General features: G+C 47.2%; 9 protein-coding genes across 9 annotated transcripts; 5 read left to right on the top strand and 4 right to left on the bottom strand.

The window, feature by feature from the left end:
* Positions 1-1,552: 1,552 nt before the first annotated feature.
* LOZ57_003445 (uncharacterized protein) lies at positions 1,553-2,650 on the top strand (the record flags this gene model as incomplete). Its single annotated transcript, XM_049252493.1, has 1 exon — positions 1,553-2,650. The coding sequence occupies one exon, from the start codon at positions 1,553-1,555 to the stop codon at positions 2,648-2,650; it is 1,098 nt and encodes a 365-aa protein (XP_049108667.1).
* A 648-nt stretch (positions 2,651-3,298) lies between these two features.
* Positions 3,299-4,841, top strand: GWT1 (Glucosaminyl phosphatidylinositol (GlcN-PI) nositol acylation protein; the record flags this gene model as incomplete). Its single annotated transcript, XM_049252492.1, has 2 exons — positions 3,299-3,394; positions 3,447-4,841. 2 exons carry the CDS (start codon positions 3,299-3,301, stop codon positions 4,839-4,841), a joined length of 1,491 nt encoding a protein of 496 aa, XP_049108666.1.
* Positions 4,842-5,243: 402 nt separating this feature from the next.
* LOZ57_003443 (uncharacterized protein) lies at positions 5,244-7,212 on the top strand (the record flags this gene model as incomplete). The annotated part of the gene is made up of 3 exons (XM_049252491.1): positions 5,244-5,377; positions 5,430-5,998; positions 6,056-7,212. 3 exons carry the CDS (start codon positions 5,244-5,246, stop codon positions 7,210-7,212), a joined length of 1,860 nt encoding a protein of 619 aa, XP_049108665.1.
* Positions 7,213-7,797: 585 nt separating this feature from the next.
* PDE1 (3',5'-cyclic-nucleotide phosphodiesterase pde1) lies at positions 7,798-9,613 on the bottom strand (the record flags this gene model as incomplete). The annotated part of the gene is made up of 4 exons (XM_049252490.1): positions 7,798-8,575; positions 8,631-9,331; positions 9,393-9,497; positions 9,530-9,613. The coding sequence occupies 4 exons, from the start codon at positions 9,611-9,613 to the stop codon at positions 7,798-7,800; spliced, it is 1,668 nt and encodes a 555-aa protein (XP_049108664.1).
* A 1,374-nt stretch (positions 9,614-10,987) lies between these two features.
* ssh4 lies at positions 10,988-12,464 on the bottom strand (the record flags this gene model as incomplete). Its single annotated transcript, XM_049252489.1, has 3 exons — positions 10,988-11,745; positions 11,809-12,114; positions 12,203-12,464. The coding sequence occupies 3 exons, from the start codon at positions 12,462-12,464 to the stop codon at positions 10,988-10,990; spliced, it is 1,326 nt and encodes a 441-aa protein (XP_049108663.1).
* Positions 12,465-14,021: 1,557 nt separating this feature from the next.
* LOZ57_003440 (uncharacterized protein) lies at positions 14,022-15,632 on the top strand (the record flags this gene model as incomplete). The annotated part of the gene is made up of 3 exons (XM_049252488.1): positions 14,022-14,109; positions 14,179-14,455; positions 14,522-15,632. The coding sequence occupies 3 exons, from the start codon at positions 14,022-14,024 to the stop codon at positions 15,630-15,632; spliced, it is 1,476 nt and encodes a 491-aa protein (XP_049108662.1).
* Positions 15,633-17,945: 2,313 nt separating this feature from the next.
* Positions 17,946-20,349, top strand: SEC63 (secretory subunit; the record flags this gene model as incomplete). The annotated part of the gene is made up of 6 exons (XM_049252487.1): positions 17,946-17,978; positions 18,039-18,123; positions 18,198-18,424; positions 18,501-19,173; positions 19,224-20,117; positions 20,180-20,349. The coding sequence occupies 6 exons, from the start codon at positions 17,946-17,948 to the stop codon at positions 20,347-20,349; spliced, it is 2,082 nt and encodes a 693-aa protein (XP_049108661.1).
* A 705-nt stretch (positions 20,350-21,054) lies between these two features.
* Positions 21,055-23,119, bottom strand: LOZ57_003438 (uncharacterized protein; the record flags this gene model as incomplete). Its single annotated transcript, XM_049252486.1, has 4 exons — positions 21,055-22,099; positions 22,151-22,661; positions 22,724-22,931; positions 23,006-23,119. 4 exons carry the CDS (start codon positions 23,117-23,119, stop codon positions 21,055-21,057), a joined length of 1,878 nt encoding a protein of 625 aa, XP_049108660.1.
* Positions 23,120-26,072: 2,953 nt separating this feature from the next.
* LOZ57_003437 (uncharacterized protein) lies at positions 26,073-27,150 on the bottom strand (the record flags this gene model as incomplete). Its single annotated transcript, XM_049252485.1, has 2 exons — positions 26,073-26,205; positions 26,264-27,150. The coding sequence occupies 2 exons, from the start codon at positions 27,148-27,150 to the stop codon at positions 26,073-26,075; spliced, it is 1,020 nt and encodes a 339-aa protein (XP_049108659.1).
* Positions 27,151-27,770: the final 620 nt, after the last annotated feature.

The raw sequence follows: 27,770 nt of genomic DNA, 5'->3' as shown, positions 1-27,770 counted from the left end.
CAGAGAGCGGTAGCCCTGCAGTGCGATTTAAGATCAGCATTTAAATTCTGATGGATTGCCGTCAAGCAAAAGAAAAAAGCATACTGGAGCTTCTGTCAAGCATTGATTAATACGCCAACCGCTGTGGGCTGGGTGCCAAGAAGAGAAAGATGGAAGCAAACCAGGTCAGCGTATTCCGCATCTAACAACCTTGTCAAAAAGTGTCCTTGCCCCCTTTGAATTGGATCCGTGTTGACTGCCCGAGGCTGAAGCCGATGGCGGTGCATACCCGAAACATCGTAAGCGATGGAGGGAGAGAATGCGAGTGTTTGCGGCGAGCATAGGCGCTGGGAGATCAGCACCGCAGCCAATATCTACCGTTAAATTGCACAGGCAGGGTGATCGAATGCACCTCATAGGTTTGAGTGGATCAGGAGGGCCCTCATAACCTGTAGCTGGATATCCAGCAGGAGTGGAGAAACCGGTGCCAGTAAGCGCTCACTTCCATTTGGCAAACACCCAGCAACCATGTCGTTCCCCGGGCGATTGCGAGAAAAGTTAGTGGGCTTCTTCCACAGGTCGGCGGCTATTCCATGTTTGAGGTTAATCCAAGTTGACGTGCAACGCTCAGCGCTGTTTGGCTACAAGTTGGGCGGCTGCAAGCCACCCGCTATTTATAACCAGCGCTGTTCCTATCTTGGCCTAGCCTTCATAACTACCATCCCCCGTACCGACTAGGAAATTCGAAACCTCATCCATCAGTCGCGCGCTCTCGACCTTCCATTTTTCACCGGCAACCGCTCGAGTGAAACAATACTCGACCACGATGCCGGGTCACATATGGCGGCAGCATTGCTAAAAACGACATTTCTGAAACAACGGGCTCCCCCCGCATGTTGAAATCGTGCAATGCTTCCCAACCATCTGTGCCTCAGGGCCTCGCGCGTTTATATTCTGCTCCGTGTATGGACGTAACCCGGGCCATTGGAGAATGCAGAGAGACTGATTCGGAAACCTAGAGGCTCTATCGTGCGCAATGGTCTCTCCGTCTGTTTCACCTTCGGCCAAAGTCCGGGCGGCTCTCCCCCCTCGATGGCGATGTCATCAGCTGTGGGCCCAGGAATCTATACTCCTGAGCTTGTTGGGTACGCGTGAGGACTGGAAATGATGCATCTGGCCTGAATTTTACTGCACGGCTGACCCTAAGCCAGGGTTCACACCTCGCGCTTAGGCTTACCCAGTGGTTTGTTGTGTCAGGAGTCGCCGTGGAATTCAAAATCCGCTTTGAAACTAGATTCTATAGGCTCCGAGTAAAGCTCCATTTTCTTTCGGAAATGGGCGATGTTGTTGTCTCTGTCCTTTGGCGATTCCAGAGATTACTGGAAGAGCCGCATACTTTTCTCTATAAATCAAGCTATTCCTCCCACAAGAAAGATAAAATAACACACACTTGAATCCGACAAAAACTTCCATTCTTCTCTACTTTATATCTCTCACACGCTCCATATGTCCTTGGCACTTCTCTCGCTATTCATTTTCAATAGACAAACCCCTTACATCTTCAAACCTTGCTATGCCTTGCAATCGAAGCTTCCAGTACGGTCTATCTTCCAGAGATTACCGGGGAGGCGGAAAGGAACCGCCTCGTTCCTTTGGACCCGAGTACTTCAGGGAACATGGCTGTTTTCCCTCTTTGGATTGGAGCAATTTTGACCCTCCATACCGTGGCAAAGGATTTTTTGAAGTCGTGACGCGCGATCTGCCACACCATCCATCACTGGGAGATAGGTACTACTGTGGAGACTCATGTTCACCACTATTCAGGGCCAGCTATTCCGGCGACATACCCGAAATCCGACCACGAACCGAAGAACTTAGCTTTTCGGATTACAGCACCCCTACAGCGGGCGGCCGGCAGTTTTATCTCCTTAAAATGATGCTCAAAGGTACCGGAGTGCATCCGGTTTTGCCAAAGGGACGTGTGCCCGGTGGGATATCCGAACTCTATGAAAAATACCTAGACGACTCTCCAGTAGTCCCTGAAATTCGCCCTTCTAACCACAGAGGAAAACGGCCTCTATCACCGCCCTCTCGTGATTCTTCTGCTTTCCAAGGGTCATATAGAAAGAAACTATTTGCGCCTTCGAATTCTCGACCATTTACGTACTCGATTGACTCTAGTTCCACCCGCCTCGGTCGCTCGTCTCCTCCGAGGACACCCCCAGAGTCTTATCGAAGATACCCACCTAACTCCCCTAGTTTCTCTATATCTGGTGGCTCTTCAAAGTCTCCATCAAGGTCACCTTGTGGCTCTGGGTGCCGATGTACACCTCCACCAGCTCCCCCTCCTATTGCTTCCGCTAGGTCTCCCTCAAGGAGCCCTTCTACATCTGCTTCGAACCGTTCTCCTCCATTGATCCAGAGTGATCCAATTTTGAGGCCGCCTCGTAAGACTCGATCCGGTGCTAAAGCACCGGCGCGCCAGTCCCCCATGCCAACGGTTGGTTCTCCACCGAAAGCAACACGTGGCACATCAACCCAAACCTCCCCCATCCTCATGGAGCCCAGGAAGCACGTTCGCTTCGCAGAGCCAGCTCCTAGTACTGAATCATCCAAGCCTAAGCGCAAACATGGTTCGCGCCGAAAGCCATGGCACTTCTGGATGGATTGACAATAACTCCACCCTCAGCGTTGATTTGCAGCCCCCATTTCTTTACTTTATCGATGCCTGTTATGCTTTATGGTTCTGAAATGCTGTCACTCTTTTTTCAACCTTTCCTTGAGTCACTCTTTGCCCTATACCCATTTTTCTGGTTTCCTTTGTTTATTATACTAGTCCCAGGGTTTCTGGGCTCCTTGATATGAATAGCTATGTAGTTACGCGCTTATGACAATATAACGACGGTTTATTATATTTGCATTCTGATGCGATGAGGATCAAAATCAGAGAATAATGGAGCTGAAGTAAATAAAGTAGCTTTTTATAGAGCATAGTTGAGACACTTAAATGATTATTGCCCGTGCACTTCGTTGCGTGTAGTAAAGCATATGCACTCACTAGTTAACTACCTAGGTACCTAACTACTCCGCAGGTAACCAGCCAAGCACTAGTCTTATGTAGTTGCATTGTAGTTGCGGTTTCCGGGCACATCGAATTTCCTCAGAAACATCAACGCGATCAGAAATCAAAAATCTAAACAAAACACCGTTGAATGCTTGCATTCTTGCCCACAGCTATATTACTGGTTAATAATGCTATTTCATCTCTGCTTCACCTCTGCGGCCTGCTGAGAGTTGACAAGTCTTCAATTCAATGCCAATGGCTGAGACTTACAAAGCCCGCAAGGAACAATTCGTCTCCAACCTCGCCGGTGGAGATATCTGGGAAATCAATGCCGTGACTCTTGCGGCACAGGTAAGACTTCATCTTTGAAGCTCAAAGCAGATTCTAATCGTGCGGCTTCTAGTCCGCCGTGCTCCTTTGGTCCGCACTTCAGTCCAGGCGCTCCTTCTTCTCCCCTTATACCATACCATCGCTCGTGGCCGATTTTCTACTCAACGTGCTGGCTATCCTCTTTGCAATCACTCTGTATTCCGATAAACCTACACTCCTAAATCTCCTTCTCATCGCTCCCGCCGTGTTCATACTTTTGGGACCAAAACCAACACAACCGCCCCAGAAAGCGAAACCACCGCAAGCGGCGCATAAATTATCAGATGGCGAATCCGATCTTAGTCTCGATTTACTTCCGGTTCGGCCTTTTCTCACTTTTTACCGGGGTGGGATGATGGTCATAACGTGCCTTGCAATTCTTGCTGTGGATTTCCGCGTCTTTCCCCGAAGATTTGCTAAAGTTGAAAACTGGGGGACATCTCTGATGGACCTAGGCGTTGGGTCGTTTGTATTCTCTGGGGGAGTGGTCTCTGCGCGTTCTATCCTCAAGTCACGCGTTTCAACAAAGGCTTCAGAATTACCGCGACGCTTCCTGGCCGCCATTCTGCGTTCAGTTCCTTTACTCGTGCTGGGCTTTATTCGGCTTTTCAGCGTGAAGGGGTTAGATTATGCAGAGCATGTTACCGAGTACGGAGTGCACTGGAACTTTTTCTTTACGTTGGCACTCTTATCCCCATTTGTGGAGATTTTCCATGCCCTAACCTCAGTCATTCCTTCCTACGAAGTGCTTTCTCTTCTCATCAGCGTCTTCTATCAGGTTCTCCTGGAATCTACGACGCTGAAGGAATATATCTTGATTTCCCCCAGAGGTCCGTCTCTCCTCTCAAAGAATCGAGAAGGAGTTTTCTCGTTCTTCGGATACCTGGCCATTTTTCTTTCTGGCAGGGGAACTGGCCTTCGCGTAATTCCTCGGGAGACGGGACTATCTAAAAGACCTTTCGAAGCACGCAAGAAGTTGCTGATACGTATGGCACTCTGGGCACTTCTCTGGACAGCTTTGTTTATATTCAATTCCTATCTCGTATTTGGGTTTGGGGCCGGCATCCCAGTGTCTCGTCGGCTCGCCAATATGCCATACGTTCTTTGGGTGATATCTTTCAACAATTTCCAACTGTTTTTCTTCTGCTTGCTCGAAACAATTTTCTTCCCTTCGGTGTACAGAGCTACCAGCCGAAAGGCTGAAACTGACAGTAGCAACCTCGCGACCAGCATGGTTATGAACGCATTTAACAAGAACGGCCTGGCCGTTTTCTTAGTTGCAAACCTTCTTACTGGGGCGGTCAACCTGGGGGTAAATACCCTAGACGCAAGCAGAGGAATGGCCATGGCTATCCTGATAGGGTATGCTGCGACATTAACTGGAATCTCGTTGGCGCTGCATAGATGGGGAATTGCGTTGAAAATTTGAATTTAATTTGTACTTTGTGATATCCGCGAAAAAGTATAACTACATAACGGGCGTATAGGACTAGTTAGCTATATAATCAATGGTTAGAGAGCGTATGTAGGATATGAAATGGGATTCTTTTTGAAATTATAGGGATGAGCACAATTGCATGAAGCTTTCAAGCATCGTCTTATATTTCTCTATCGCCCTCGCTTTGATCGCGTAGTTTTGCAGCAATAAAAAGCTCGGATCACATGCCGAGAGTGAGTGACGAGGCTTTGACTTGTGCAGTCGTCAGCTCCTTTTCGATCTCACCTTAAACTACGATCGCGCGACGGTCGCTGCCCATCGTTTATCCATTAACGTGTACTCCTTTGTTGGCATATTTGAACAAGATTCTTATTCTCGGCGTCTATTAGCAAAATGGTCGACAAAGCCAAGCAGCCTGAGTTCTACCTATATCCAACGCCAGTGGAAGGCCCCAAAACTCCATACAAGGACGATGCTAGCTACAACCCAGCTCTTCGGGGCAAATTGCTCGATATAGCAGCATCGATGTGTGTTTTTTCTCTCGTGGTTTCAATCAAAAGCTGACATTGCGGTCGTTAGAGTTCAGTTTTCTGGCCTTATACAGACAATTCTCTGGAAGAACGCTGGATTCGATATTCTACATTCCATTACAGAATTAGACGACTACGAACCACGATACGATCCCACCGTTATTCCCGCGACGAATTATGCCGGGCGGGCTCCCGCCACAGCTCCTGTCGGTTCTAAACGCCAGGGCGGATACTATGCCGCAGCTGACTACCGTGCGCTTTACCTCTCTGGCGAACTTACCCCCTTACAAGTTGTCGATGCTCTCCTACCGTTAGTTCGTCGAGATTCTTCGCCACCGGGCGAGCATTCTCTCGCGTTCCTGGAGTCGAAGGTGGATCTTATCCGCGCGGCTGCCGAAGCCTCGACAGCGAGGTATAAAAATGGTAGTTCTCTCGGACCATTAGATGGAGTCCCTGTCGCAGTTAAAGATGAGGTAGATCTGGAAGGCTACAAGAGGACATTGGGAAGTAAGCTGGATTTCACTCCTAAACACGGAGGGACGTCTTGGTGCGTGAAAAAATGGGAAAACGCTGGTGCCATTGTAATCGGGAAAACCAACATGCACGAGTTGGGCCTCGGTAAGTCATTACTATATACTATATGCTGTGTACAGCTACTTACGGGCCATCTGACAGATACGTCCAATAATAATCCTATCTACGGCACCCCTAGAAACCCTCACAACCCTAATTACTATACTGGTGGCTCTTCTGGCGGCTCTGCTTATGCTGTTGGTGCTGGAATCGTGCCAATCGCTCTTGGTGCAGATGGTGGTGGCTCAATTCGTATTCCAGCAAGCTTCTGTGGAATATATGGCTTAAAAACGACACATGGCCGTATCTCTGGGTCCCCAACATGTGGTCTTGCTTCTACTACCGGTGTTTTTGGCCCGATGGCTAGCAGCCTCGACGATCTTGAACTCTCATATAATCTAATGTCGATGCCAGACCCCGACAATTGGGCATCTTCTTGTTTCCCCGACACAACCGTCGCCACAGTTGTGGATTCTCGTCCGAAGGTTATAGGTGTTTATCAGGACTGGGTCAAGCGATCTGATGGCCCGGTTCTATCCCTTTTCAATAGAATGATTGAGTACTATCGTACACAACAGGGCTACGAAATCGTAGACATTCACATTCCTTATATTCCCGAAGGTCAAAAGGCTCACGCCCTTACTATCCTTTCTGAAATTGCTGCCGCCTTTTCAAAAGAGCAGACATCTAAGCTCTCTGCTCCAAACAAAGTGTTGGTCTCTAGTGGGAGCTCCCAGGTCTCAGCGCGAGATTTTTTTGCGGCACAGAGACTCCGCAGCCTACTAATGTCCCATTTGGCATTCTTGTTCAAAAAATACCCAGGCATGATTATCGCTACCCCTACTTTACCCGTAGAGGGATGGCGGATTTCTGGGGAGGCTGATTTAACACATGGTGTTAGCGACACCAACATGTCCGTACGTACCATGGAATTTGTCTATCTTGCCAACTTCTGCGGCTGTCCGTCCATTTCCTGTCCTATGGGCTATACCGATGATTCTGAAATTCCAGTTGGAATTATGGGCATGTCCGACTGGGGCAGCGAGTGGGCACTGATTGAATGGGCCCGTGATGGGAAGGGGGTCTTGGATGGTGAAGAGGACATTTCTAGCAATGGGAATGGCGCAATCGATGCTGGTGATCCAGCCATTGTGGTTGGAAAAGGTTTGAGAATACCTTCTACGAAGAATGGAGGCAAGTGGGTTGATGCGATCGGTCGAGTACTGCAGAGCACTGAAACTGTGCCATCTGCTGAGTGATAATGCGTCGCCACTTCACTGTTCTGTCGCCTTTAATGCAGAGGTGATGGTTAGAGGCTGTTTTCATATTGTTTGTATAGCAATATGAGATTAATGTTCTGATTCGGCTGTATATAGTTATATTCACCACTTCATCTTTTAGCAGTTCTCCCCTATCAATGAAAATATACCACTCAAGATGGCTACAGTTGCATTTAATGTTGGTTGGATCTTCAAATCATACACAGTCCGCTAGTGACTGTTATATGCTGGACCGTCTTTGGAAATTGCGAAAACAATTGTATATTAACTCTTTCAACATTAAAATTTATGAATACAGCATAGAATAATTTGTTATAATGTGGACATAAAGCAGCGGAGGCAATCGAAGCAAGAATGGATATCAAAATAGTTCACGAGGGTTGGATACTAATATCTAGCAAGATTCAGAGCCTAACGCTGACAAAGACCGATAAATAAGCTAATGACTCCGTGCGCTAAAGTAAAGAAAAGTCGTGATGCCGAGGGAGAACAACGTTATGTAGTGTAATCATATGGGAAATAATATCGTCGTATAAAGCATGTAAATTATGCTTTTCTTATCTTTTAAATATATGTCGATTCTCCAGCAACAGGGCCATAAAACTCGCAGCCTAACGCGGCCTTTTCTGCGGCTTCTTTCAGCTCTGATAGTATTTCATCTCTCGGGAATTCAGAATCCGCAAGAGATTCTTTGACATGAATGATATAGACCCGAAGCCCTCGTAGTGGTGGAGCTTCGGGCTCTGAAGGAGTGGGCTGGTCAACATCCATTTCATTAGGAGCAGAAGAATCCGGCGGTGCCTTTGTATCATCGATGTTAGCATCACTATCTTCTTGTTTGGACTTAGCAGTTCCTAGTAATTTATCTTCTCTAGACATTGGGGGCTCAAGTTTGGGTCGTAATGATTTAGGACTTAAAGCTTGTTCAAGTGGCTGGGCAGGAAAGCCCGGAACAGATGCTCGACGTTTACGTTTTCGGGACTCAGATGTTCTGTGTTGCATCCTGCGGTAACTTCGCACTTTACTTGCTAGCACACGTAGTTCTTGTATCAAATGTCGAGGGCAAAGATGTCCGTATAGAGTACTATCCTCGACCGAATTTGGATACGAACACTCAATAAAGATTGCCCGAAGTATACCGTTGACAATTTTAGGAGCGGCAGCTTCCCAAATACCCGCATTCCGGGGCTCTAATGAAATCAAATCTGGTTCAACGTCTCCAAAGATGATAATTTCGGATCCCGTACTTTCATCTCGAATAAAAAAAACCGAACTCTCTACTGTGGCTAGGGTTGGGTCTTTCCCACTGTTTCCAGATAGATGAGCTGTAGGGAATGAAGTTCTTATAGATTATCAGTATCCGGGATAAAGATAGGATGAAATTCGACGACGCTCACCTAAGGTCCGAAGTATCCATGGAGACTCGCCGAGATGGAAGTAAAATTGAATCTGCAGCAAAAACCGCACTTTCTGCTCGATGGTGTTTCCCAGTATCAGGGTTATATCGTTGTTTACATGAACCATGGCTGACAGCCATGCATTTGGTTGCTAAGCCATCACAGACCTTAACATACCCTTTGCCTTCTCCACGACCCAATCGCATATTCCCACCATCTACGAGACGTTGGTAAGTTACCAGACCTGCTCCCCCATCTTCATCTGAAAGATTTGGCCACGTAATATCATTGAATATATTGTGTTTCAGTGCTGCAATAACCGAAGGGAGGGCGGCAACCGTTTTCGGCCCAGATTGGAACTCGACAGCGGGAGTATTCATAGCCAGTCCAGCGACATGGTCAAGATGAGGGTGAGTAATGAGGACGGAGGAAATTATTTCGCGGAATATATACGCAGCGTTCGCGCGACTTGTTTTATTGGGAAGTTCCAAGCCGACAAAAGGCGCTTCTGAGGAAAAGGGTTCTTTAGTCTGCGATTCTTTACACTCTTTATCAGTCGTCTGGTTCTCGAGTATCCGGCAAATGCCGGACATCAATATCCCGGCATCGACAGCGACGGCGGAGTTCTTGGTCCAGTTCGTGTTTATGGACCGGACGAGTAGGCCTGTAACATTGTCTTCGCATGGCCCACCTGACGAACCCTAGGGACGCAGTATGACCATTAGCATCATTCAACAATATCCAGTACTACTTGACATGGACATATTTGAGTGCCCGTAAAACAATGGGTCCTGTTGGGGTCCAGCCTCTGAATAGCCAAAGGTGGAGATATTGGGGTGCGCCTGGGGGCGAAACATCGACCCTGGGCTTCGAATCCTAGTTAGTAGACATGGGCTTACCAGTATGATGACTTGAAACGCGTTTTCGCGTGGGCTAATACTGGGCTGCTCCACAGCGACACCACTCCCAGAGAGACGAGGCATCAGGCACCGCTGCACTTCTTGCCCACTGTTTCAGTAGAGGATTGGAAAGGGAGTTAGAAAGGCCGATAGGAGACAAGTACCCGGTCGATTTGAACGTTTGAAAAAGAGCTGACCATCAGGCAGGTACGGAACAGACCAGTCCAAGTACACAGGTGTATAGGATTGTCGACATTGTAAATGGGCGTGGAGGAGGCGGACGTAGCCTGGAGGCACACTAGGCTACCCGATTTGGGCGGGAGTCACAGACACCCCTTGGAAGGACCACGACAGCCGCATCGAAGCAAGACGGGGTCTGTAGCCCGGCTTTGTCTCGGATTGATATTATCGAGGGAGTTCTACGATGCTGGATTCGTTGCCACGATGACAGGAGAAGGGGCACATACGTATGGAGACTACAGGGTACTCCTTCGGCCGATCAGTTGCGGGAGAATATTGCTCCAGACAAAGAGACCATATAACTAACTGGAGGTAGGTTGCACGTCTAGGTTTTCCATATGGCTTGGAGACAGCGTCCCCAACTACAAGACCAACGTATTTATCTGACTCTTGCTTCCAACTCCTTGAATTCTGAGGAGAACGAGCGCTGCCGATGGCGCTCATGCCGGAGTAAAGTCGGCCCGGGCAGACACAAATTAAGGTTTCCCTGTCGGGTGACATGCAGAGACCGAGCGAGAGGCGTTTATGCGGCATACTAAGAGAAGTGTTGGCTGCTGGAATGCCTGAGCCGTCACGGAATAGTCCGTACGCACCTTTCAACCAAGGGTTTACGATGTTGTGATACCTGGAGTACCCTTGTTTCCGCCCCTCTTACCCACATCATTATCAAAGTGCGATCAGGGCCATCGGGGTCGTTGTTGTTGGAAGAGTACTGGGGCGGAAAAGAGTTTGAGAATGTCCGGATATATGTATGTAGTTGGGTATGTACGGTGGAGATACATATCAATAGGAATATAGTGTAAAATCTGTGCAAAATGACCGTAGGTATGCACTCCATAAAAGAGTATAGGCATGAAACTGGGGAATCAAAAACCTTCCAACATCAACCAAGACAGATTGTTTCCCCCATAACTACTGAATCAGGGAACAGTAGCTGAACCCGGCGTATTGAGGTATAATGGTACGATAATATCACCAAACGCCAAAGCAAAACGCAAAAACAATAGGATGGATATGAAAACGATCGTTACCGCCTCGTATTCCCAACCACCCTGTCAACGCCACGACACAGCATGACCGCTAAACCTTGAAACTCGAGAAAAGAAAAGAAAAAAGAGACCGATGCACTCATATGTACTCAGTAGGGAGACTGCAGCTGTGCGTAATCGCTGTCTAGGCGCCGGGGCGTTGTCTAAAAATAACACATAGGGGATGTCGCTACTGGCGTTGGCCAGAGGCACTGGAGGACACGGCAACATCGTAGGATGGGATTGGTGGATCATTAGTATTAGGTTCGATATCGATTCGAGTGTCGCCATCGTGGCTATCTGGAGGGCTTGTGCCAGGGCTAGAGTATTTGGGAGGCGGTTGATCAGGGTTCACGGGAGGGCGTATCGTTTGGTTGTCGTCATCTATGGGAGCGTTAACAGATCCAGATGTCCCATTATCGGCGTCCGGTTGCGGAGACATGTGTGGAAGGTGCGCCAGAGAAATATCTGTAGGAGAGCGAACAGGGCCGCCTTGGTTGAGCCGAACGGTGCCACTTCTGGTCCGCGAGTGTGCTGAATCCCACCATTGCGGTGTATGTGTGCTTTCACGGCCGGTCTCCAAAAGGATGCTACCTTGCTCGCTGCCGTATGGAGGTGGAGGAGCTAGACTTCCGGTCATAGGTGCGAGGCCCCATTTTTTCACGTTTGCTTCAATGAAAACAAAGCCAAGTTGGCCAAAATTAACGTGAACCGTACACGGGCCGTTCGCCCCAACAGTTGGAAAAAAATTTTGAGATTTGAGTCCATGAGCCACATCCTCCAGCTTCTTTCCATTTCGGGTAAAGAAAACGGTTCCGCTGCGTGGCCGATAACCAACACCGATAACGTCACCCTGCACAAATTCAGGGCCGTATGGAGTAGGGGTGAAAGGCTGGTTAAATCGGCGGTGGCCCGTGGACTGATAAGCTAGAGAGCATTTATGGAAGCCTGGGTTTCATCGACCAAAAAATCAGTGTGTTTCTCATGAAGTAGGAGTATCGCCACACATACCGGGTAATCTGAACAAAGGATACGGTTTTGTGGTCATGCCAATACTGATAAGACTCGACTCAGGTTTATCATATATCTTAGCTTCCCAGTAGTATACCTCATTTTGTTTTGGGACGGGTAGATTGCTCTGGACACTGCATTCAGAGTCGAAGAACTCGATCTCCGTCCGCGCTTCGACAAAGCAATTCGCGATCTCTAATTCAGGTTCAAACTCCCATGCAGATACACCTTTTTCTTGGATTGCCAGGAACTGTGATAAGGATATATCGGTCTGCGTTGATTCAGGGCGATTTGCCTGGACAAAGGCTGCAGATCGGAAGAGTGGGTTAGCCAAATATTTCCAGAGTGTATACCTTGGGCAAAATATTAATTAGGATAGGGAAAGAAATGGTACCTTTGGCTCTGAGGTATTCTGCCTGCTGCAGCTCATCCATCGACTCTAGGGCCTCAGCCTCTTCCCTAGCAAACGCTTGTTCATCGTCAAATTCCCCTGGCCGTCCCAGGCGGTCGAGAATAATACGACCACTTTGAGTATATCTGAGTAGGAAGAAAATAGCGAGAACGATAACTGCAACTCCAGCGGATCCCAAGGCAGAGAGTATCCCGATCAGGATGCCCTTTCCCGTTGACCCGACATTGCCACTCACGGACAACATGGCGGTTCTGTCGCCCGGGCTCACTCGTGATGGCGGATATCCATATCGAGCGGGACCTGGCGCTTGTAGGTATGGGTGGTATCGAGGAGTAATAGGACTATACGGTGGTGGTGTTGGCCGCGTGTCGAGGATGGAGGTTGTGAGAGTGGGTCGGGCGGTGATAAAGCCGTCTCGATCAATCATTGTTCATTCTCGAATCGCTCATGGGTGCAGTGGGACAAAAGATGTCTTGAGGTAGGGAGTAGTTGATACGTGCACTTCGCAGGTGGAATACCGCTAAAAATGAGAGACGCTGGTGGTGTTGCGGTGATGGATGATACAAGGACTCAGTCTGGGGCGTCAAACGCTGGGACAGGCGTCATTCTCGGCGGTGGCTCGGTGGGGGGCGGCCTAGCGAAACTCAACCGTCGGCCAAACCCTTCCACTGCCAGCTATGAACCAAGGCCGCCGTCGGATTTGGCGGATGTGTTTTTACTACTGTTGTGCTTCCGTCCTTCCAACTACATAGTAAGGACTGTTGCGCATCTTCTCATCGGCCACATCTTCTTGCTGGGGATTTGTCCTTCTCGCTTTTTCATCTCGGCTCTGGAGGTCTGAAACGGTTGTTATCTAACTAGCCCCCAGTACAATTTACGTCGGAGCGCTGTCGAAGAACGGCAGTTGACACAAGCCCGACACATAACAACAGGATCGAGACCTTTCCGGCTTTCCGGTGGCGAGCTTAAGCAACACGCAGGCCGCTTCACTCCCCAAACTCCTGCATAAGTATAATATAGCCGAGCTATCAATCGTGTACCATGCGTACTGAACAGTGGGAGGAGCGACATCCGTTAAGGATCATTAATAGCCCCGGCATTTACAGCAGGCTGGAAGTACGGGATTTCTTCTACCTATTATTTATAAAGGGTGTAGAAGCCGAAGGTTGACAAATCGACTTGTAACCTGTACATTGAATGGTGTACATACTCGATATAGAGAGTGGATAACTGCTTCACCGCGCCTTACTTTCAAAATAGTGAATGATTCTCTTTTCAAATTCGCACTTGATCCAAAGATGCCTGGTTTCAAAAAAAAGTCCAAAAATCTCCAGATCATACGCAACTCAATTCTACGCATAACACTATGTATGCAGATTAGGATTAACGAGTGGCTCCTAGTTGTAGTGAGGTGGGATTAGAGTGTGACAATCCTATCAGTTCCCAAGGAGGCAGTACACCGTCGTTACCAACTTAACAAACTACTGAATTCGACCTTTTGGCGAAGCTATGGGCCCAGCTGCCTGCGAGACCAGTCTCCCCATATGAAATCCACCACTCGGTACACGACATCTTTCTCTAAAGAATACTTAACCGCTACCTGTTAGTTAGTTAACTAGCTAGTTACATATTCGGACTATTGGTATTCCGATCCGAATAACTTAACTACGCGGAAGTTAAACAGGTAACCAGGTAGATTTTAGCGGTGCCATTTGCTGGCCCGGACTATTTTATTCCACTTACCATTCATCCCTCTACGTCATATTCATAGAGAAGCGTTGCCACAAAGTGAATGAGCAAAATGGTGAACACCAACTTATCATTCATGGAGTCTGGTGGATATTCAATGTGTATCCGCTCAGGCGGAACGACGCTGGATAAATATCCTGGTCAGCTATATATATCAGCAACGCTACTTGCTTTCTTTACAAGAGTACTAACGGAACTGTTCTGAGTAGCAAAACAGCATGCTCGTAGGGTGGCAGCCCGGCTTCGAGCCACAAAGGGTCTCGTATATCTGATGGGCCAGCAAACTCGATTGCTAGAAGATTCTGATCAGGCATTACCCTTTAGGCAAAGACGTTACTTTTTCTACTTGTCAGGTGTGGATGAACCAGACTGCCATTTGACCTATGATATCGGGTCGGATATTTTGACTCTTTATGTGCCCGATTTCAGGCTTCGACGCGCCATCTGGACAGGCCCAACACTTGGGCGCAAGCAAGCCCTTTCAAGGTAGGCTTTCTGATTTCTTATAACGTATTCTCCATCACGTTTCCGTATCCGAAGCCAACACCATAGTATCAGATACGATATTAGTGATGTCAGATATGCCAGCCAACTTGGCGACGATGTTCTTAACTGGGCAGATGGCCACGTCGCTGAGGCAGTAATCTACGTGATCCATAGCAATCAAACTCCGGGAGCACGGCCAGCGAATGTGCGTTTCGATGACGACTCTCTTGTACCAGCTATGGACATGTGTCGAGAAATCAAAGACGAGCATGAGATAGGACTAATCCGGCGTGCCAACGATATATCGACATCGGCACACACAGAAATTCTTCTCAACGTACACAGCATGCAAAACGAAGCTGAAATTGAAGGAAAATTTTTAAATTCATGCGTGTCACAACATGCCAAATACCAGGCATATGAGATCATAGCTGCTTCAGGGGAAAACGCGGCTATTCTCCACTATACTAAGAATAATCAGCCTCTGAAGGGCCGTCAACTAGTCTGCCTGGATGCAGGTGCGGAGTGGAATTGTTACGCAAGTGATATCACCCGAACATTCCCAACACGTCCTCGCTGGCCGAGTTCTGAGGCTCTGGACATATACACCTTGGTGGAATGCATGCAGGAGAGCTGCATTAGTAGCATCAAGGAAGGCGTGAGGTACCTTGATCTCCATGTTCTAGCACATAGAATTGCCATTGAGGGTTTGGTCAACCTGGGTATCTTGAAAGGTGGCTCGCCAGAGGAAATTTTGAATTCGGGGGTATCGCGGGTATTTTTTCCTCACGGACTAGGCCACCATGTCGGACTGGAAGTTCACGATGTATCATCAAAGCCACTTATGGCACTTGAAGGAGAGTATTATCAGGGCGTATCGTTGGCTGGTTGTCGCTCGCCTTGTACGTTATCGGCACCCTATCTGAAGCCGGGGATGGTTGTAACGGTGGAGCCCGGAATATACTTCTCGGAGCTGGCGATCGAGGATGCTAAAGGGAAACCACTATCAAAATACATTGATATGGAAGTGCTAGAAAAGTATATGCCTGTAGGCGGAGTTCGGATAGAAGACGACATCCTGGTGACAAAACATGGATTTGAAAACTTGACGAAAGCGCCGAAAGGCAAGGCGATGATGGAAACCATCCGGAAAGGCATAGAGCAGTCTCTTGAATAGAAAATTCTACGCAATATGCAGTTCGTCTTACGAGAATTCCTTGGTCTTGCCTGTAAGGAGTATCACAGTTGTTATCGTTCTCTGCGCTTCTGGGCAGACCCCCTGCATGCCATGACGCCATTTATTAGAGCTCTCGAAGAGCCAAGGCACACCACGAATTCTAAAACGATCGAGCGGCTATCGTCGCCGAAGAGAATTTCCCGGATGCATTTGTGGCATGACCCTCCACCCTCCACAAAAACAATGCTTTTTTCCAGGAGATAGCGGGAACGATAGCGACCATTATCAGTAGTCCGATGGACGCTTCATGCGCCCGTCTGGTGTGAGTCACGCTCTTGCTCGGCCCACGGGTGGTTGCACCGTGATCCGGATAAACGCAGCGATGTCGCTCACAAGCGACAAGTGAGCTGTGGACGCGCCTTGCCACAGGCTCGATAGCGCCGGAGCCTAAAGGGCTCGGATCGGCCCACCTGGTTTCGTCAGGCTTGGAGCCTCCGACATCGAATGTTTGGCGCTGAATCGTCATTATTTTAGCTTCATTGGGTCATCAGGCGCAAATCAGGGCTGTGACTCACGCGTCATAGGCCAAAAATTTTTTCGCTTTCTCATTATTTATTCGCCCGTCCGTCAACAGCTATGACTCTTTTTCCTTCTTCCTCCCGCCCAGCATCTCCCCATTTAAAAGGGCCTTCGCGCTCTTGGGGTTGTGCTCGGTGGAAGGTTGTGTTGGCTCTCATCTACATTCTGCCCCTTGAGATTTGATTTGACCCTGTCATCCACCCACCTTGTGCCGGCTTTTCTTTGAGCTATAGCCCGATAATATCGTTGACTGGCAGAGCTCACCATGGGCCAGAAGCACAATCGCCGCCGAACCCGACAACGCCCCCAGCACCGGGCCAATGCTGTCGCAAAACGATGTACCCAGCTCCAGGCTGATCCGACCCTCTTCCCAAGCTTCTATCAATACGCCGGCCCTAGGGGGCTCTTGTTGTACCCTCGAATACCTCAAGCTGGAGACGGTAAAACTTCCCATGCCTGGCAAAACCGATGCACTACATCACAGACCCGTGAGCGTGGGCAATATCAACCCACTACCCGATTCGAAACGGAGCAGTGTCGTCTTTTTGGAGGCGAACCTGGAGACGATGTCGAGCTGTGCTACCGTATGTTGGAGTTCTTCGGTGGTTTAGACTACATCGATACATGAAAGATATCTCGATAACCATTCTCCAGCCAAACCCTTATCGCCCTCGGCAGCCACGTTAACGGAGCGATTACGCCCCAGAAACCTCGATTCAGTATCCTTCAGCATTTCTCGCTATCGAATGGTTGTCCACGGCTTATGATACTAGACATCGAGCGGGATACGCCGACGAAACCATGTTTGTTCTTTGGACAAAACACCACTTTCTTACCAAAAAACGCACCCTTCCACCAACTATCGGCCGCAGAGTCGTGTGGATCAGTATGAGGCGACTGACTCGTAACAATGAAGGTGCCATTTTATACGTGGTTACTGGATTGGTCTCTTATAGCCTCTTCCCACCGATTTGCGGAGTCCCTGCTGTGAGGAATGTGCGTTACATACACACGTACGGAGCACATTCCACTTATATATGTCAAGAGAAATGAGTTAAGGTGTCGGGGATATACCTGCTTGATCAGGCGTTCTGATCCCTGGTAGTATTTATGCCAGCGCATGGGTGGTGCTCGCGACCGACGTGTGCTGATGGCACATCTTTTGGCGCTTGAGCTCTCTTTGCGGTTGCCATACAACACACACCTCGATATGACGATTATAAAAAGACAAGAAAACACAGGCACCTGATATTTTTTCATGCTGGGAAGGATAAAAGTTCGGTGATACCCAAATCCTTATAGAATTTTGAATGTGTTTTTCTGTACATATATACCTCAATCTTCAGTTTGGAACAGGCAAAACGAAGCTAGTCAATTCTAGTAAAGCATATCATTGTTCTATTCCTAAATAGGCTAAGTGGGGTAGTTTTACTCATAATTTCCATCCACCTGTCACGCTAGTCCCGATCAGGCGCCTTGAAAAGGCCACGGAGTGCTTGTGATGGCGAGACCTGCAACTGGCTGCACTTCTTCGTCGCTTTCGCCCTTTTTTATTCGCTTTCCTGGCGCTTCTGGGACTTGCTCTGTAACATCCAATTTCCTTGAGATTGTGTTTTTTCAGCTATAGGAACGTCCTTTTTCGGTGTATTCACTCCATGTCCGCCTCTTTTTTACTCAACGAGCTGTGATATCTTCAGACGGAGGCGATATTTTCGCCGTGCCAGCACAGCCAAGATGTCATCGAAAGACTATAATTATGATGAGCAAGTAGGCTACATTCCTCATAAACCTTTCTGTGGTCATTTTGCTAATACTCTCACATTTTAGGGCCAATTCTTTCCCTTCTTCATTCTGACTCTCACTGGCCTTGTCACTCTACCGCTGACTTACTCCCTCCTCAAACCTACCAAAGGTGTGCATTACCGAATAAGCGGCTTCCGTTCAAAATTACCACCCCATGGTTTTGGACTTACTGACCTGCTCCAGGCCTTGAAATCTCCGCCCCCCGCATACAATCCGATTTTAAACCTCACCATGCCAATCTCATTCAAGGACAGAAGCAGAAGCTCCTGCGCAAGGAGCGTCGGATAAAGCGTTTCATCACAGTTGCTATGGGCTATGCCGTTATGGCGTACATGGTGTATTTGATCATCGTTACCCAGCGAACGGTACCGAAGATCTGGGATCCTTATGATATCCTAGGAGTTTCTCGCGTATGAAAATTTCTCCACCTACACTCCCCATTTTTATGGCCTCGGACTGATTTTTCTACCGCATATGTTTCTGTAGGGCGCAGATGAAAAAGCCATTAGCCGCCATTATAAACGACTTTCGATGAAATTTCATCCTGACAAAATTAGACCTGATCCGGCCAAAAACGAGACATTAGAAATGCTGAATGATCGTTTCGTTGAAATGACTAAAGCGTACAAGGCATTGACCGACGAAGAAATCAGAAATAATTATCTCCAATACGGCCACCCTGATGGGAAGCAAAGTTTCAGCATCGGTATTGCTTTACCCCAATTTATCGTTACTGATGGAAATGGGAAATATGTACTTCTTGTGTACGGTTTACTGCTTGGTGTTTTGTTACCATATATTGTTGGTAAATGGTGGTATGGATCCCAGCGATATACCAAAGATAAGGTCCTTATTGCCAGTGCTGGCAATATATTTCGAGAATACAAGCCCGACTTGGTTGGTGGTGGTATAGTGAACGCGCTTAGCTCCGGAGAGGAATTCAATCACATGCTTACAGACGACAAAGCCCATAAAGGATTAGCTACAGTGGAAAGCAAAATCTTGGCCGAAAATGAGAACGGAGATCTTGCCGCTGGACTCTCTTTGAAAGATCGACAGATTCTACGTGAACTTGATAGTGAACAAAGAAGAAAGGCTTTGGCCCTGCTTTGGGCGTACCTTGGAAGAGTGGACCTTGAGAACTTGATGCTTGATGAAGGTTTGAATATTTCTCATTTAATTGTTTAGACAATACTAATTTTCATTTAGAGAAATATGAAGTTGCTCCTATCGCACTCTCTCTTAACAACGCTTTAATATCAATATCCCTGTCATTCGGAAACCTACAGCCAATACTGGGCTCGTTTTACATCTCGCAACATATTATACAAGCTACACCTCCATCATCCTCACCGCTTCTTCAGTTACCCTACTTTAACAACAAGATTGTGCAGAATGTTGAGGGTGAATTCTCCAAACGCCATTTATCAGTCCAGGGGTACATGGGATGGTCGGAAGAAATGCGAAGGAAGTCCACAATTGGCCCAGGCTTACTTACAGAGGAGCAATACCGGGTAGCAATATCTGTGGCAAAACAAATTCCCGCTTTCCAGATATCAAAAGCTTTCTTCAAGGTTACTGGAGAGAAAACGATAACGCCTAGCAGCCTTGTCCAACTTGTTGTTAAGGGACGTTTTGTTCCGCCCGGCTATACCAAATTGCCCGAAGTCAATGAACGTGACCTTGAAGATATTGATTCAGAGGTAGACGACGTTGAGTCGGGCGCGAAGGAACCAAAGAAGGAGGAAGAGGAAATCCAACCACCCTTGGCTCACGCCCCTTATTTTGCACGTGATCACTCTCCTCGATGGCACATCTTCCTCGCGGACGTCAAATCAGACAGGATGGCTGTACCGCCATTTACATTCACGACTTTTGATAAACCTATATTCGACCAAGACGGAAAGCCTACTTTCAACATGCAGACCCTGAAAATGCAATTTCAAGCACCCCCACAGATTGGAAGCTTCCCATTCACTCTTTTTGTTGTATGCGATAGCTATATTGGCTTTGACACAGCAACAGACATTGTTCTACAAGTGGAAGATCTCATAAAAGCTGAGGAGCTAGCAGAGGAGGATGAGATCAGTGAGCCTGATCAAGGTATGAAATCCCCCTTTTAACGCTTTCCCCCCCTATTCCCTAGACTAAGAGCCAATCAACAGATTCACTTGCCGGCCAAATGCAAGCACTCAAAACTGGACAAGCTCCGGCTTCTAAGAAGAAACGTCCCGCTAAAAACCAAGAGTCCAGTGATGATGAGAGCAACACGGATGGTGACGTTGACGACGATACCAGTGAGACCGATACAGAAACAGATACGGATGGAGAATAATCAATTATTAAAAGCAATATGTATATGTAATAGAACCAACATGGTCTAGGGTGCCGTTTCTCCTCCTTTTACTTTTCTTCTGGTTTACTTAATGGCGGGCCTTACTTATTCTCAATTTTTCACTTCTTTTTATTTTTTGGGGGGTGGTGTCGCTCGAGTTACGAGACGACTCCTGGGTCCAGCGCTTCCTATTCTTGCCATACATCGCCATACCCATCCATGCACTCCTGGGCTCCTTTGGTTTAACTACTTCTTCAAATTACCCTAGTGCTGTTATCTCTCCAAACGAATGCCGTCTTCATTTCAAATATGTTCTATGTATTGCTGCTCAGGTGTTGGGAATGGGCCTCAAATTTATCAGAGCATGTTATAGAAACAAACTATTTCCTAAATCCCTCGATCTCTTTATATGTTATAAAAATATACCCAAGCCAACGAAATTAGTAGACATGTAGATAATAGAAGGAGATTCGTGCCACATTAGGATTTTTTTTTCAAATAATGCCGTAAATAGATCAGCAAGAGCCATATGTTGCATCTGTTAAATGTAGGTGCTAATTATAAGTCGCATTGTAAACTAAAACAATTATGCTCATCTACCAAATTAAAACCGAAACCAGCCGCATCGCAAAGCTAGGCCGTTGATCCACGGCCGCCTTCAGTACGAAAATGCAAATAAAGTCAAGCAGGGGGCCAATTGGTGCCTCATGAAAAGCTGGGGTCCCGGGCATGGAAAGCGGGCACTATAGAGGGCGTAGTTTGGGGGTCTGAAGTGTTCGAAGTGAGCCCTAAAACACTGTTGGGATTCTTTCTAGCCTTTTCCAAAGCGAGCTCTAAGAGTCGATTCAAGCTCATATACGCCCGGTGAATAGAGTCATTTGTATGAGATAGAGTCTGCAGCCATCGAATAATGAGTGCTGACTCGGCAATGATGTTATCAGCCTCTGTGGGAAGATGCTGTACATCAAATGATATTTCCATAACTAATACCACACCGGCTTGTATCAGGTAATGGACAACCGACCACCAAGGGGATGTACGGTAGAACTCGGCAGCGTCAAAGTGATGTGGGAATAATCGGGCCAGACTCCTGGCCGCAGATATACATCTTATTGCGGCATCCATCTCCAGCGACCGCCGAGAGGGTTCGTACTGAGGTGAAATTGCGGTATTTAATTCGCAAGTATCAGAAAGTCCAGGCCTATTGATAAGTATTCTTGTAGCCAAGAACCGTAAAGACAAGTACATGCGTTCTACTAAGGGCGCACTGTCATCACTACCGTGTTCTACCCATATCATGGCGCCTGGTGCCAAGTCGGCTTGCCAATGAGTAAGCTTTTCGTCAAGCTCAATGACAATTTGTTGCACTCGTGTTGATGCCCATCTTGTCGTGTTTGAACCGTATAACGCAACAAGTGTTTCTTGCACAATGGCATCTAAGCGGAGACCATTGGCAAAAGTATTGAGACAATACGGTGATGCATGACAAGTAGAAACAGAGTTGATAGTAACTGATTCGAACCTGCTGGTAGGATGGGCGGCATTTGGTAGCTGTGTGGGAACGAATCGATCTTGAATGGAAGAAGGAAGTCCGGTTAGGAGGGAAACCAATCGTTCAGCGGAGCAAAGTGAATGCCAAACCTTCACTTGAAGCTCTGTTTCTTCGTCAGAATAACTCGAAGTGGCGTTTAAGAGGTGCAACGCTCGGTTGTAGGCGTATCGAACTCCTAAAGAAAGCAAGTAGCAAGCTCTATACCCAAATTTTAGCAATATACGAGCATTATAGGGTCAAAAGTCTTACCTGTTGATCTGGTAGCTTGCAATACAATACAGAGCACTGATTGTCAGGAGTTGAATGTGCTCGATTGTAGGCAAACCAATCATTTGAATTGGCTCCTGCCCCAAAACATGGGATCGAATCCAATAAATGGTATGGTTTTCCAGACATTCGTATTGGATCTGGACACGTTCAGCATATAATGCCCCAATAGCAAATACTACATTCAGAATTGCCACCCAAAGGCAGCTGCCATTCGGTGGTTGTGTCGTCTGACAATATGAGCGCCACTGCAATATAAACTCTCTTTCCACAAGAATGGGAAAATGCATGTGAATAGTCGAAAAATATGAGTTTAGTAGTGCTTCTCCTGTTGATTCAGGGGGCAATTGAAACGCAGTGGTAATTGATTGGGGCTCAGGGATATCGTTTGAAAAGTAGGAAAAACCCAGAAGTAGAGGCGAATTAATTTCATTTAGGGACTCGGTTGTCATGGCTGATAAGCCGTCAAGGCCACTGGCCGCTGGACGACGAGCTATAAATGTGTTAGTGGTACATACATTTTGAAAGGGAATTGCCAAATTCAACATTTTTCACCAAATCCATATGTAGCCAGCTTGACCATCACATCCTTCATCCAATGGACAACAGAGGCGCTTCCAAAATACCCCGTAGACCCAAGCAGCTCCATAAGGGCGTGTCGAGGCCGATCTTGAAAGCGAGGGGAAGACCCCGCAACAGATACAGATTGCTCCTCTTCATTTGCCTCGTCGCCTGAGGCAGAGTCATCATCTGCGTAACGACTCTGTCAAGAGCATCAGTAAAGCGTGTGGTGCTGAGTCGCGAGAGACTAGTATATCTGCCATTTCCTTTCATCACCATGACTTCACTTGCCTCTGTTAACACATTTCGTATTATTTGCTGTTTACTAGCGTCTTGACTCATTAAAAGTTCTATGAGAAGATTTTCATATCGTTCCACTTTGGCGGCCATGGTCCGCGCATTCCTAATGTTGAGGCATTTCAGCAAACGCTAAAGGGTATAGATGAGTGTCGACGCGTTTAAATTATGGTATCTGTCTGATAAGGGAGAGAGGAGACAGTAGCACGGCTAAGTCTGTGCCGTAGTCATGAAGAAGTGCATGATGAACGGGAAACCTGCCGTTTCAGCTTCTCTCTTTTTCCATCTGCATAGAAGCAGTGTATCTTCAATTCTCGACACCTGCCACATGGTGGCTGATTGCCATCACATTTGGACTTCCGTCGGCGACAGGGCTCGCAGGCATGGCTCACACGCTGTCTATCGGGAGCAGGTGTCGATTGCTTGGGAACTGAGCGTTGAAGTCGGGGAATGGCCACCTTCAGCTCTATTTGCCCGGCTGCAGATATGGTAGCGAGCCCCAGTTCAGACAAAGGTGTGTTGGAAATCGAATGGCCTGCGGTGTTTGGCAAGGAGGATGGGTTGTGGGAGTGCTGAGGCCGCGATGATGGCCGCGGAGCTTGGCGCGATTTGTCCATTATCAAAGACTCAAAGTTAATTCGCACCTCCAGCAATGAATCCCGACATCTCCTTCGTCAAACTGAAAGCTGGGGATATATATATATCGCCACCGATGGTAAGCATGCAAGCGAATGCCTGCAGAATTTGATTGACTTTGAGAAAAAGCCCCATGGCAAGGTCCAAGCTCACTTGCCAGTTATCCCGCTCAAGGCTTGCGATCGTCATAGCTAATTATACGCATAGGTACCATCACCCTACTTCTTACAGCAATTGCTGTGGCCTAAGAGATGGTGGTGATGGAAATTTCTCGGGATCATGGCGACTGCCGGCAGCATCTTCCCAGGAATTCCATGATACGTGTCGTCGATATCTTTTAGACTAGAACAATATCATTGGCGCAAAAGGCGGCTTAATAAAAGACATGCATTTTTTCGAACAATGCTTAAACGAAGTGGGAGAAGGATCTCTGCTGTTGAACATCCCCGACATAAATCCCGGGCAGGACAAGCGTCAGACTCATTGCTTTTTGCGCCATGGAAGGCCATCTTGGGCATTAATCTTACGATGGCTCTTTATACTGCGGGGGAATGAGGCTCTAGCCCTTGTTCTAGACCCGACAATTTCCTGGCGAGCTGGTCTGACCATGCAGCAGCTATTTTGTGGATGGGAATGGACCAACTTGTCCTGATAGCAGTCCTGATTAAAATGCTAGATCCTACTGCTCACCCAATCGACTTCTTTCACATTCTCATTTTGTGCATTGACCCTTCGAACAGCCTCCCTTTCAAAAACAAGCCCCCGGAAACAGTCCATGGCTCAACCCTCCCGGTTCCAAGCTGAAAAAAACACTACCACCCTGGTGCTGTTCCTTTATTTACGCGTAATGTGTCAGCTTTGCGAGATATCTTTACTACTAGTTAGGTTTACTGATAATAACAGTCTCATCGCAATACGAGAAATTCTGACCTTGCGACGGTTCCAACCAGTTCAACCAACAAACAGCGCTTTGTCAAGTGGAGCAACTAAAACCAACTAAAACAGACTTCTTGGGGGCTGCTATATAATAAATGTTTGTAAGGGAAGCGCACTACTGCAGAATGTCATATCAGCAGTTCGACGTGTGTCTAGAACCGCTCATTGTTGAGACCACACGCCCGGCGAGATTGGAAACCAAGGCAGATCCCTTGTTCCCAAATACGAGCAAATGTTCAATCCCCCGTACATTGCGGCTCCAGATCATCAAACTGTGCCCCAAGCTCTCTGGAGCGTCATTGTGGTCTTCAGTTCTTCCTCACAGTTCTAAGTGAAGAGAGCATTTCTCTATATATTCGCTTCCTTGAAATAATATCTCAGGTTGCCTGGTAGAATATCATGCATATCTGCACCATGCAGCATGAACTCAACCTTTACAAGGTTATGGGCTTCTTTCATTTCGGCGCATGCACCAAGGATTACACATATTTACAACCATACCGGGTTGCTAGACTCAATTAACTGTCATTTGCAGTTGGAATTATTCGCCTTTCTAAACATAAGTTTTCACAACAGGGAATTACAATCCACCTACGATTATTCTATGTTACCCTATCAAAAGAAAATTGCACACTGTCAATACTAAGACTAGGAGTTTACATGGCTCGTTCGGCTTGGGTCTGCAGCCATGGCGCTTTCACTGCTGAGTCTCCGACCTTGCATCAATTCTCTCGTATTCCTGGCTTCTTGCCGAACGGCCAGCTAACTAATGCATGTGATACTAATTTCCATCGCGGCCCGAGATTGACTTTGAAGATCGCCAAATCGATGGCTCTTCGTTGCCGAACCGGCTTAAGACCGGAAATGCAAGACTTAAGCAGTCTCTTCCCCGTTTCCAGTGCTCTCCCGTTGCTTCTAGCCATTTCTCATTGCCTACCGGTTCACTGGAGCCAATCGAAAGACCTTTTGACGATAAGGATCTTACCTGCGATTTGTTGATTCAATCCTTTGGAAAATTGTAAGATGTGTCACTTAAGGATTTATGATGGCTCCACGATGACTCGGTCTAATGATTGCTTCGGCCTCGTTTTGAGAAGCATAAAGCTTTGCTTCACTTTGAGCCTGACATACCCTTACTTATAACCCCAGCCAGTAGATTAAATCCATTCTCTATTCTAACTGCTAACAAATGTCTTCCAACCACAGGCATGGTCGAAAGGCGCAACCTCTCCCTTTTTTTCAGCTGCTGTAGGCGATGTGCCAAGTTCCAGAGCAAAGCCATATAGATGAAATATCAGAAGTATCTTCCTTATGAGCCAACAGACTGAGTTTAACATATTGACAATCCTAGCTTGAAATAAATACATAATTGATGTCTAAGAGACCCCAAACGAACCACCTCATACAAGGGCGCATGGCGCGGGTAGCTGGTGATAACCGATTGCCCTGAACACCAGCTTGAAAGAATCAGGAATTACCTCGGCTCCTTAATACAAATCATTGTTTCCCTAGAGGGAAGCTGATGCATTAGTTCGTTGATAATTTCTTTCCAGGCTTTTCGTTGTAGCTCCTTTCCTTGCACTGTAGAAACTAGATACTGCGACATACTGGGCCAGGGGTCAGTCTTACACGGAAAAAAGGGACAAATGCTCAAGAAATACTAACTCAGGATATGTATCGTGCATCCAGCATCTCCCGTGAGATTCCTCTCCAAGCAGGGTCGCGCTCACAAGTGTTCGACTACCTTGTTCCGCAGACCTGCCAAAGATCGTGTAAAAGATTCTGTTGAAAAAACGCTCTATAAAGCTATCATACTCTCTGTTGAGACTGGTGGAGCAAAACCCAGGGCTAGCTGAGTTCACAATAACATCTAAAGTTCCATTTTCTCGTCTTGTAGTTTGTGCGATGCTTTTGACCGCAAATTCGAGGAGAATCTTGGAGACGTTGTATTGCCGCCTACCAGCGAAAGTTGATTCTTGGTTTATATGCTCAAGGATCTTTTCACATTCCGAGCCGACAAGTTGCCCTTCTTGCACAAATTTATGGGTGCTGCTTGATGTAAATGTGAGGTGAGCTGGCCCCGAATCACTGTGACTTTGTCGTAGTTTTGGGAGAAGTAGTAACGCAAGAAGCACCGTTGATAGTGTATTGGTCTGGATAGTATTTTCCCATCCTTCCGGAGATAAATTGTATTGGCGATGTAGTGCTCCTGCGTTTAGCAGCACGACGTCTAACCGCGAAAATTCACGATTGATGCGATCTGAAAAGGCTACCACGCTCTCATATCTGTTCAAGTCCAACGGCCATACCTGGACTACAGCCAGTCGATGTGTGTGCGCCTCGATAGTTGATTTAGCTTGTATTCCACGGTCAATATCGCGACACCCAATTATCACTGTCGCCGCACCCAGATTGACATATTTAACAGCGGCTTCAAGGCCCAGGCCGGTGTTGCCGCCAGTAATGAGAACAGTCTTATTTTCGAGAGATGTTTTTGGGTCAGCGGGAAGGAAAATTCTCCCTTTCAGGAGGCGACATAAGCCAGCAATCATTGTCGCCAGGTCTGACAGGGATAGATGAAGGGGAAAAGTTGGGTTTTCCATACTCCGTACACTCCCATTATGTATCAAGACTTTCCAGCTCTAGAAGACTAGAACCCGAAGCTGGAAAACAACTCTGTTATTATAAACCTACGCTGAAAGACTACGTCGATCTAGTAGATGGTATGAGTAGAAGCTAGTTATATATGAAAAATGAAACTCTTATTCGTTCTGAACTATGTGAGCTACATTCATACTTTATACATAGGATCCATCATATTCACATTCTACTGGAGGTACTACACCACTCCGTAAGGAGCATCACTACCCAACACTGGGGCCAATCTTATTATAAAATAGCTGAACATGTATGGAGTATTTGACTCATAATTCACAGCAGACGTGAGGGGCCCAGCGGTTTTTACCGTTGCGAACCATATGTACTTACGAATTAATTGTTAAGTAAGACCTGGTGTAGCAACGAAGGTTATAATCTGCTGGGACATGGATCAGTGGGGGATATCAATGAATGCATATTTTTTCCGGATATCTTCATCCAGATCTCTGATAATAGCCAAATTATCTAGATTCAGCAATTCCCCAGAGAAAGGGCAGAAACGGGGCTCAGATTA

The sequence above is a fragment of the Ophidiomyces ophidiicola genome (genome assembly GCF_022830035.1).
Source record: "Ophidiomyces ophidiicola strain CBS 122913 chromosome Unknown scaffold_11, whole genome shotgun sequence".
NCBI classification, from domain to species: Eukaryota; Fungi; Ascomycota; class Eurotiomycetes; order Onygenales; family Onygenaceae; genus Ophidiomyces; species Ophidiomyces ophidiicola.
This window is presented reverse-complemented; position numbering and strand designations above follow the sequence as displayed.